The 12,039-nt window shown below is 42.2% G+C and overlaps 1 protein-coding gene across 1 annotated transcript in view; it reads left to right on the top strand.

Annotated features, from left to right (window-relative positions):
• The window catches only part of LOC106567685 (G protein-activated inward rectifier potassium channel 2), a 115,297-nt gene extending 103,652 nt beyond the window's left edge, over positions 1-11,645 (top strand). The window contains exon 3 of the mRNA XM_014137260.3: positions 9,010-11,645. Within this exon, the coding sequence (XP_013992735.1) occupies positions 9,010-9,365 (356 nt within the window). The 3' untranslated portion in view covers positions 9,366-11,645. The remainder of the gene's footprint in view (positions 1-9,009) is intronic.
• The last annotated feature ends 394 nt before the right edge of the window (positions 11,646-12,039 follow it).

The following is a 12,039-nucleotide window of genomic DNA, read 5'->3' as shown; positions in this document are numbered from 1 at the left end:
TCTCTCCCCCCCTAGGAGTCTTAACATGTTCGATGCCAATGTATCTCAAAGAGCTAATGTTGTGAAGAGCCTCCATGAAATGTGCAGCCACAGGGTTTCTCTGGTCAAGAGTCCTCATATTACTCCTGTGTTCTGCTATCCTTGTTTTCAGAGCTCGTTTTGTTTTTCCTACATAGCATAGACCACAAATACGCTTGATCAGGTACATCACATTTTTTGTGGAACATGATGCCCTTAATCTTAATGGCCTTGCCCGTAATAGGGTGAGAGTGACACCACACTGGGTTTTAGAAAGAAATCTACAAAAGCAGAAATATTTTCAGTCAATGAGCCAATGGAGGCCACGATTAGTCTCCCTGGTGGCTTATCCAGTAGTTTGTGGATTTTGGCATGAATAAAGCTCCTGAGTGGATAGTCTACTTTCATGAACTCATATTATTTTATCATAATGTCTCCACTTTCCACAAGAGACTTCAGTTTGCAGTGAATCTCATCTTTGAACAGTGGTGTGGGGTCACGTGACAATTTCAGATAGAAAGTGGTGTTGTTCAATTGTCCCCGGATCTCATTCACATAGTCATCACGGTTTAACAACACCACAGCTCCGCCCTTGTCAGCATTACATACTATCAAAGTGGAATCATTTTTTAAAACATACAATGCTTGTCTCTGTTTAGGGAGATTATTGCAGACTCTGTATTCTCATTTTAATATTCAAAATCTGAGACATCTTTTTCCACCAATCTGCAGTATGTTTCTAGCGACGGATTTCTGTATCTAGGTGGATTTGGCTCAAAAAGGGGTATTCGTTCTGGGGGAAATGTCATTCTCTATTGTGTCACCCATAGTCTGAACACTCGTCTCACCCATACTTGACACATCCACATTTGGAAATAATTTCTGAAACTCTATTGTGGTGTCAAAGTCATTACATGATGCAGTGGGGATGAAAGATAAACCCTTACTCAAGGCCAACTCACATGAAGTGATGATGGGACGTGAAGAAAGGTTAATCACACTCAGGCATTCTGACTGCGTGTCCAATAGTAGCCTTGCTCCTCTGTTCTTCTTGCCCCTCCGACACTTCTTCCACGTCCGTGGTGCTGCTGACCCCTGTTGGGCCATTGAGGGTATCCTCTTCCCCCTCGCTTGCGTCCTAAAAAAGATCCACTCCCATGGGAATCATAGCTGTAATCCGAATCTGCATCAAGAGAAGATGCACTTAAGTGTGGAGGTAGGGTAACCTGTTTTGGGTAGTCTCTGACATCACTGCGTGTCCTCAATGTGGATTCCCTCTCCACAGATACACCTCATTTTGTTCGTAGTCATTGGAGTGCTGCTCAAACTTCTTAATCTTCCTCGCTCTGATGTCCTGCTCCTGGTAATTCTTGAATTTCAATAGTGTGCTCTCCATATTTGTGCAACCAGTTTACTATGTGTCCCCCAATGCCCCGACAGATGGGGACACGCACCGGGCATGAGTGCACAGGGCATCAGTCTTTCTAATCTCTACATGTTGAGGTAACTACAGGGGTCAGGCATTCAATCAATCACATTTATTTATAAAGCCCTTTTTACATCAGCAGATGTCACAAAGTGCTTATACAGAAACCCAGCCTAAAACCCCAAACAGCACAAATGCAGATGTACTGTAGAAGCACGATGGCTAGGAAAAAATCCCTAGAAAAGCAGGAAGCTAAGAAGAAACCTAGAGAGGATCCAGGCTCTGAGGGGTGGCCAGTTCTATTTTGACTGTGCCGGGTGAAGATTATAAGAGTAAATGGCCATTAAAGCCAGATCGTTCTTCAAGATGTTCAAACGTTCATAGATGACCAGCAGGGTCAAATAATAATCACTGTGGTTGTAGAGGGTGCAACAGGTCAGCACCTCAGGAGTAAATGTCAGCTGGGTTTTCATAGCTGAGCATTCAGAGGTGAGAGGTTGAGAGGTTGAGAGGTTGAGAGGGAGAGAGGTTGAGAGGTTGAGAGGGAGAGAGAGAGAGAGAGAGAGAGAGAGAGAGACAAAAACAGCAGGTCTGGGACAATGTAGCATATCCGGTGAACAGGCCAGAGCACGACAAGGTAGCACGTCTGGTGAACAGGGCAGGTTTTCATAGGCACAGGAAAAACAGCAGAAACTGGATCAGCAGCACGAACCGGTAGACTGGGGACAGGGACATCCAGGAGTCATCAGGCCAGGTAGTCCTGACGCATGGTCCTTAGGCTCAGGTACTCCAGGAGGGGAGAGAGAGAGAGTGAGAGAAAGAGAATGAGAGAGATGGTAGAATTACAGGGAGTATACTTAAGTTCACACAGGACACCAGATAAGACAGGGGAATTTTACCAGATAGGACAGACTGACCCTAGCGTCCTTGCACATAGACTATTGCAGCATAAATTCTATAGGCTGAGACAGGGGGGGTTGGGACACTGTGGCACTGTCAGACGATACCCCCGGACAACACTAGAGGGATATGAACAGGCCACCAACTTACTACCCTGAGACGAGGCTGACTATAGCCCACGAAGATCTCCTCCACCGCACGAGCACGAGAGGGGCGCAAAATCGGACAAGAAGGTTACGTCAGTGACTCAACCCACTCAAGTTGAGTATAGCGAAAAAAGCCTGGCACGATGTGACGCACCCCTCCTAAGGACGGCATGGAAGAGACCGAGTACTAGTTTTATTTTATTTTATTTGTAAGCCAGTGACTCAGCCCCCGTAATAGGGTCAGAGACAGAAAATCCCAGTGGAGAGAGGGGAGCCGGCCAGGCAGAGACACCAAGGGCAGTTCATCACTCCAGTGCCTTGCCATTCACCTTCTCACCCCTGAGCCAGATTGAACTCATTCATAGGATCTACTGAAGAAATTAGTCTTCAGTTGATATTTAAAGGTTGAGACCGAGTCTGCGTCTCTCACATGAATAGGCAGACCATTCCATAAAAATGTAGCTCCAGAGGAGAAAACTCTGCCTCCAGCTGTTTGTTTAGAAATTCTAGGGACAATAAGGAGGCTTGCATCTTGTGAACGTAGGGTACATGTAGGTATGTAAGGCAGGACAAAATTATAGAGATAGGTAGGAGCAAGTCCATGTAATGCTTGTAGGTTAGCAGTAAAACCTTGAAATCAGCCCTAGCCTTAACAGGACGCCAGTGTAGAGGCTAGCACTGGAGTAATACATTTTGGGGTTCTAGTCAAGATTTTAGCAGCTGTACTTAGCACTAACTGAAGTTTATTTAGTGCTTTATCCGGGTAGCCAGAGTGTAGAGTACTGCAGTAGTCTAATCTAGAAGTATTAGCTTTTCTGCATCATTTTTGGACAAAATGTTATGATTATTGCAATATTACTGTCAAGGTTCAGGAGAAGACCCAGAAGCAGACAGTTTCAAAGTAACAAAAGTTTATTACAAAAACAGGAGGGACAGGCAAACAACAGGTCAAGGGCAGGCAGAGGTCAGTAATCCAGAGCAGAGTCCAAAATGTACAGAACGGCAGGCTGGCTCAGGGTCAGGGCAGGCAGAGGTCAGTAATCCAGGGAGGTTTAACAAGGTACAGAACGGCAGGCAGGCTCATGGTCAGGGCAGGCAAAATGGTCAAAACTAGATAGCAGGAACTAGAGAAAGACAGGAGAATACGCTGGTGGGTTTGAAGAAAAACAAAATGAACTGGCAACAAACAAACATAGAACACAGGTATAAATACACTGGGAATAATGGGGAAGATGGGAGACACCTGGAGGGGGTGGAGACAATCACAAAGACGGGTGAAACAGATCAGAGTGTGACAGTAACTAAATCTTTTTGATATGTTCATCAGAAGAGAGATCAGGATTCAGAGGAACATAGAGGTCCTTCACAGTTTTATTTGGGACGACTGTACAACCATCAAGATGAATTGTCAGATCAAACAGCAGATCGCTTTGTTTCTTTGTACCTAGAACTAGCATCTCTGTTTTGTCTGAGGTTAAAAGTAAAAGAAATTGCCCCATCCACTTCCTTATGTCTGAAACACAGGCTCCCAGGGTAGCGAATTTTGGGGCTTTACCATGTTTAATCAAAATGTACAGCTGTGTATCGTCCGCATAGCAGTGAATGTTGACATTTGAGTTCCCTAATGACATCACCAAGAGGTAGAATATATAGTGAAAACAATAGTTGTCCTAAAACGGACCCTTGAGGACAAACCATCCACAGAGACGAACTGATATCTTTCCGAAAGATAAGATCTAAACCAGACAAGAACTTGTCCGTGTAGGGACAAACCCCAATTAGGGTTTCCAATCTCTCCAAAAGAATGTGGTGATCGATGGTGTCAAAAGCGGCACTAAGGTCTAGGAGCACGAGGACAGATACACAGCCTTGGTCTGACACCATTATAAGGTAATTCAACACATTCACAAGTGCAGTCTCAGTACTATGACGGAGTCTAAAACCAGACTGGAGTGTTTCGTATACGTAATTTATGTCTTCAGGAAGGCAGTGAGTTGCTACACAACAGCTTTTTCTAAAATGTTTGAGAGAAATGGGAGATTCAAGGGAAGTCATTGTTTTGGGAAAGTTGAAAGTGAGTAGTTGATATCGTGTAGACTACATACAAGACCAGATTTATCAACATGGACAGGTGGTACCACAGGTGACATTTGAAACCATCAATTCACTCCCTCCCCCCATAATTTAAAGGTACAACTGTACTATACTTTGGAAAAAGAGGTGAGATGTGAACTTTGTGAGGCCAGACTCAAAGTTTAATAATTGTTCTAGTGTACCATGCACTGTGTGTTATTGTGGCAGTGGCCTGTATAGCATGCTCGGCTGAAGTAATTGTAGACGGACAGTCGGAGCGGTACCCTGTCATTCAGCCCAAGGGCCTGTACAGGCCGAAGCAGCAGTGACGTAAAGGAGACTGTTCTGGGTGAGAGGGGAGGGGTCGCAAGGTTGTGGAAGGCATGATGCAAATCAGGAACAGCTTGTGGCCATTTTCACGGCTGACCTGTTCCATCATATGAGGGCTGTTAGTGTACAGTACGCAACACAAACACAAATACACATGTATCCACAGCAGGATGAGCAAACTGTGTGGTTATGTGTCCACCAGACAATCATGTTCCAGGTTTGTCTTTCACCGCCCCCCCCCCCTCCCCCATGCACACACACACACACACACACACACACACACACACACACACACACACACACACACACACACACACACACACACACACACACACACACACACACACACACACAGTACATCGTGTTTCTGGGAATAACACTCTCCATACGGAAGCAGGCCAACTAGTTGTTTATGCGATGAGTTATACTTTTGAATATTCTGTCCATAGAACATTTTTCCAAGAGTCTTGATGATCATCCAGGTGCTTCCAGGTGCTTTTTGGCGAACTTGAGTCAACTTTTTGGACGACATGGGTCCCATTATGCCTGGCGAAACCAATGGCCTGCACTGGTACTTATGGCCTGCACCGTGAGCCCTCTTTTAATGATGTCTCAGTTTTAGGCCCCCATCTCAAGGCTTCACATCCTCTGTAGCCCACTCCCCTGCCTGAAATAAAAACACAGTGATTGGTACAGTTTCAGGATCAGGAGGGGGCTTTCTAAAGCTGAGTAATTGCTGGGTCTGAATTGAAAACATATTGCTGTTCTCCATTTTGGCATTCCCAACCAGTTTATACAGTTGAAGTTGGAAGTTTACATACACCTCAGCCAAATACATTTAAACTCAGTTTTTCACAATTCCTGACATTTAATCCTAGTAAAAATTCCCTGTCTTAGGTCAGTTAGGATCACCACTTTATTTTAAGAATGTGAAATGTCAAAATAATAGTAGAGAGAATGATTTATTTCAGCTTTAATTTCTTTCATCACATTCCCAGTGGGTCAGAAGGTTACATACACTCAATTAGTATTTGGTAGCATTGCCTTTAAATTGTTTAACTTGGGTCAAATATTTTGGGTAGCCTTCCACAAGCTTCCTACAATAACTTGGGTGAATTTTGGCCCATTCCTCCTGACAGAGCTGGTGTAACTGAGTCAGGTTTGTAGGCCTCCTTGCTCACACATGCTTTTTCAGTTCTGCCCACAAATTTTCTATAGGACTGAGGTCAGGGCTTTGTGATGGCCACTCCAATACCTTGACTTTGTTGTCCTTAAGCCATTTTGCCACAACTTTGGAAGTATGCTTGGGGTCATTGTCCATTTGGAAGACCCATTTGCGACCAAGCTTTAACTTCTTGACTGATGTCGTGAGATGTTTCTTCAATATATCCACATAATTGTCCTGCCTCATGATGCCATCTTTTTTGTGAAGTGCACCAGTCCCTCCTGCAGCAAAGCACCCCCACAACATTATGCTGCCACCACCGTGCTTCATGGTTGGGATGGTGTTCTTCTACTTGCAAGCCTCCCCCTTTTTCCTCCAAACATAACGATGGTCATTATGGCCAAACAGTTCTATTTTTGATTCAGACCAGAGAACATTTCTCCAAAAAGTACAATCTTTGTCACTATGTGCAGTTGCAAACCGTAGTCTGGCTTTTTTATGGCGGTTTTGGAGCAGTGGCTTCTTCCTTGCTGAGCGGCCTTTCAGGTTATGTCGATATATGACGCGTTTTACTGTGGATATAGATACTTTTGTACCTGTTTCCTCCAGCATCTTCACAAGGTTGATTTGAACTTTTTGCACCAAAGTTCGTTCATCTCTAGGAGACAGAACACGTCTCCTTCCTGAGCGGTAAGACGGCTGTGTGGTCCCATGGTGTTTATACTTGCGTACTATTGTTTGTACAGATGAATACCTGGGATAGGATTATGTAATCCTTCTACCCCCCCCCCCCCCCCCCAAAAAAAAAGATATAGATGTACTATTGTAAAGTGGTTGTTCCACTGGATATCATAAGGTGAATGCACCAATTTGTAAGTCGCTCTGGATAAGAGCGTCTGCTAAATGACGTAAATGTAAAACGTAAATGTACCTTCAGGCATTTGGAAATCCCAAGGATGAACCAGACTTGTACAATTTTTTTCTGAGGTCTTGGCTGATTTCTTTAGATTTTCCCATGATGTCAAGCAAAGAGGAACTGAGTTTGAAGGTAGGCCTTGAAATACATCCACAGGTACACCTCCAATTGACTCAAATTATGTCAATTAGCCTATCAGAAGCTTCTACAACCATGACATAATTTTCTGGAATTTTCCAAGCTGTTTAATGGCACAGTCAACTTAGTGTTTGTAAACTTCTGACCCACTGGAATTGTGATACAGTGAGTTATAAGTGAAATAATCTGTCTGTAAACAATTGTTGGAAAAATTACTTGTGTCATGCACAAAGTAGATGTCCTAACCGACTTGCCAAAACTATAGTTTGTTAACAAGACATTTCTGGTGGTTGAAAAACTAGTTTTAATGACTCCAAGCTAAGTCTAGGTAAACTTCCGACTTCAACTGTATGTATATCCGATTCCACCCCTTGCATGTCTTCAATGAAAACATTATTGAAGTGTTTTAGTCCATGAAATGCGTGTGTTGTACTGTGCGGACTGGAATTAGAAGAAAAGCTCTGACTGCTTTTGTCATTTAGGGTATGACATGAAAGAAAACAACATTTTGTAATAGTTTCATTCCAAGCAGGATAATTATATCACTTCTTTTACATTTTCTGTAAATTCATACTTTTTTGGGCTGGGTTGTAGTTTTAGAAACCTATGTGTTAGACCTCATAGCAGCAGGTTTTCTTCAGCATCCATGCTGCTAGAACCCTGAAGGTACGCCATATCGTTTCTGCAGCGCACCAGCTGCTCATTGGAGCTGCCCATTTTCAGCATCATCAGCCAAATGAAACTGCAGTACGAGATGTACCAGTCCTTCCTCCCCTACCATGATACAGACACACACACACTCTTGATATAGTCCTTTATACCGTCTCTTCGCTTTACTCAATATCCTGTTGATGGATTTGCTCCAAAACGCCAATTATTTTTTAATCGCATGTTCATTGCCTTGTTGACCTCCCTCCACCTTAGAAATATTTTTAAATCTCAATAATTGTGCCATTTTGATGCCCTGCAGCACTGCACGTGTCAAAGGGACATTGCTTGTCATTCAGTGTTAGTTTAACGGTTTCTTATTAGGATGTCTTATGAAACCTGACGGATCAGAAAAAACACTTAACTCACAGCTGTAGGCAAAAGGAGGTTAATGATTATAGGCTCTCTTCTTCTTGTGTAAGAATTACTGTTTAAAGTCTTTAATCTAATGTTTTAGGAGTTCCACTTCTAAAACAGTTCTCCTTATAAAACACGTGAAAAAATATTTTTAACAGCCATCTTGAAATTTCTCTAATTCTGTTCTCTAAGAATTTAGCTTTCTGTTGTAATTAGACAAGGAATTCAGACACTTTCTAGAGTAATTATTAACATGTCATTATATTTGACCCAACAAATTATTAAGTAGTGAGAAAGCTGTTTTCCTTGAGAAATATATTAGAGGACGGCTTCACTTACCCTACACACAGAGCCTTGCAGCACCATTCATTCTAATGTGACAATAAAATCTTGGCAAAGTGCTTGAGGTACAATTACAGTGTACTGCTGCATGAAAGGTAAAATGGTTAGTGGCTATGTTCATAATTAAGAGTTATTAATAGTCTCTGTATAGTATGTTCAATACACCAACCCTCCCTGAGTGTTGAGTGGACTGGATAGGGCTGTATATATTAATGAGTGCTCAGTTTTCCACAGCTATAGTGTCCAACTGTATTGACATTTAATAACTTACTCACTCCCATCACATACGGCCCTAACCAGAGATCGCCAATGCTAACACCTAACAATAACATGATAACATGATATAACATCATTGCTCATAAAGTGCTGGTAGACCTGTGTCATTATGTTGTAATGACTCTGACATTGAATGAGTCATATCCACAACTAGACAGTGTTTTTTTGTCAACTCTAGAGGAGGCTAAGTTCCGTCTGCTCTCTGTCCCCACAGGGATGACTTGTCAGGCCAGGAGTTCGTATGTGACCAGCGAGATAAAGTGGGGCTACCGCTTCATGCCGGTGCTCACCCTGGAGGATGGCTTTTACGAGGTGGACTACAACAGCTTCCACGACATCCACGAGACCAACACCCCCAGCTGCAGCGCCAGAGAGCTGGCTGAGATTAATTGCCGCATCCGCCTGCCCTTCACCTGGTCTGTGGCCAGCAAGCTCAGCCAGCAGGGGGTGCTGGAGCCCGAGAGCCGCGAGAAGAAGCATACTACCCTGGTAACCCAGGAAGAGGGGCTGGAGGAGCAGACAGAGAGGAACGGTGACATTGCTAATATAGAGAGCGAGTCCAAAGTGTAGAGGGGAGAGAGAAAACTTAGGCCAGAGGGGCTGTGTGGGGCTTACTGTGGTGTCTCTACTCCTCATGGCTGTCTGACCAGGTGAGCTGGTCCCAGATCAAAGGTCAGGGCCAAGGCAGAAAAGGGAGAACCTGAGTACAAGGACGGTCTGGTCCTAGGAACCCTGCAACAAGGACAGCTTTGGCCCTAAACAGGTCATTTGCCCCCCAAAGATAGATGATACATGGCAATGGCTGGACTGAAAAGCTCTGTAATTGCATGTTTTGATAACATAGTTTTTTTCTTGAAGATATCAATTAATATTATTTCGTTTTTTTTATTCAAAGATTAAACCTATACATATAAACATATATATTCTAGTTTGTTTGTATTTGTATTTTTTGTATATACTATCTGTTATGTTGCCAAAGTGTGAATATTTGACAAGAAGATGTTTGATACTGATTAATTTAGACCAGGTCTGTACATATTCTATGCCTTATGTACAAAGCTTTCCTTACATTAGAGTTTTAAGAAATATGTAAGCATGTACAAAAACTCACTGTAGTTAATTTATTCTATATTGTGTACATAAGAGAATTATGGCGATTGTAATAGGCATGACAATATAACTCTTATTAACAATTCTGGATGAAAGCTCTATAGAATATTCAGCCTGGCCTAATGGACTAGTTACTTTAGACAGCAACGAAAGTAGGGAGGTTGGTCGAGGAGGATAGGTAGGCATAATCCGCAACCTTCTAGCAATCCACAGGTTGCGTGTTCAGGTTGCGTCTGGGACAACTGTAGCATTTTAGCTAAAACATCCCCTAACCATTATTCTAAACTTATGCCAATTCACATGACCTGCTACGTAAAGTTACCTAACCTTTGTTGTTTTAGTTCTCCTAACCTTTAACGTAAATGTCCTAACCTTTGTTGTTATTTCCCTTAACTGCCAACATAAATTCTCCCTATAATTCTCCTACTGGTGCAACAAGCAACCTGGTCTCAGAGAAAGACGTCATCCAAGATACGTAATCCAAGCAGCAGAATGTTTATTTTATACTAATACAATTGCTCAGTGAAAGATTTTATTAAGAAGTAATACAAAAAATATAAAAAAGGAGTGAAAATTATGGGCACGACACTGAGCCTTTTTCTAAAATGTTTTATGAGATTGGAGAACATGATGGGAGGGATCTTAGACCATTCCTCCTTACAGAATCTTACCAGATCCTTGATATCCTTCATCTGCTCCTATGGACTGGCCTCTTCAATTTAAACCACAGGTTTTTCACATCCTGGCAGAGGCAACCAGGTTTTAGGCTAAAATGTCCTAGTACTTGGTAAAGTTCATGATGCCGTTAACCTTAACAAGGGCCACAGGATCAGTGGAAGCAAAATAGCCCCATAAGATGCACCACCGTAGTTATGATGTACTTTTCTCCATATGCTTCCGTTTTTCGACGCCAAATCCACCGCTGGTGTGCATGGCCGAAGAGCTCTATTTTCATGTCATCTGACTATAGCACTGCCTGGAGTTTGCTAAACGGCATTGGCACTTGGATTGGAAACAGTGAGAAACATGCTCACTTTTCTAATATGAAGGACAGGCTTCCATCTTTTAATGTGTCTCTGAAGTGAACCCCACTGTAGTGTCCGGCCCATAGTGGACAAATAAAAGCACACTGGTACTACGAAAGAAGCCATGTGAGGGGAGCTTGGGGAAGAGCATCAAGGCCTACTCTAGCACCTTTTAATTTAACTAAGTGCAGCCCGAGGGTGTTCATTTTCTTCTTTTCACATATTTAGACCTCTTTATTTCTGCTGCAGAACTAAGTTTCTAAAAGCAATTTGTTTGTGTTTCTGGCTAAATGTTTGATTTGAAATAAAACAGTGTAATATAACCTTACAATGTTATCACTTTACAAAAGGGTTCTATTGCTTGTGCTGAAGAGCCATACACAGGGCTCAGACATCTACAGTGTGTAATTTTGTTACTGCAGAACGTTCTAGCTCTGCTTGTCACTGATAGCACACCTGTATAACTTTGGCTTCTGTGTGTCAATGAAAAACATTTGGGAAACACTTACCCGTATACAATGCAGTTAGTCTATAGCTAATTAAATGTTTTTATTTGTGATCCATATTTGTTACAGGTGTAGTTACTGTGAAGTTATTGGTAATTAATCAGATGTTATCAAAAGGGTAGATATTTCAGCTATGTGGTATTTCAACAGCTTAATGTAAAGCGTTATAAACATGCAGGCATCATTGTTTAATCTGACTTCTGTCCAATCTCTGAACAAAGATTGAACAAAACAGACATGTTTATATCGACTCCTTTATTTGACTGTTTTTATTCATTTGTAATTATTAATTGTATTAGGTTGTCTTTTCAACATTACACTGAATTCCAAAATACTGGTTCATAAATCATCTTCGACAATACTTTAACTAATACTTATCTCACTCTCTTTTATTGATACAAATCGTATTTTACCTTTTGTGTTGATTTAATGAAATTGAGAAATATATTCACACTCTGTGGTCAATAATTGATTGAAATGGACAATCATATTTGATCTAAAGGGCACTTTATGAAACCATGTGGTACAGGACCAAGAAATGGTGGTAGAGCTAGAGTTTGGGAGGACCCAATGTTTTGGGTTGGGGTGTCATACTAAAACCCT

The sequence above is a fragment of the Salmo salar genome, chromosome 13 (genome assembly GCF_965601325.2).
Source record: "Salmo salar chromosome 13, fSalSal1, whole genome shotgun sequence".
Taxonomy (NCBI): domain Eukaryota; kingdom Metazoa; phylum Chordata; class Actinopteri; order Salmoniformes; family Salmonidae; genus Salmo; species Salmo salar.
Note: the sequence above shows the minus strand (reverse complement) of the source record. Positions and strands in the feature narration are given on the sequence as shown.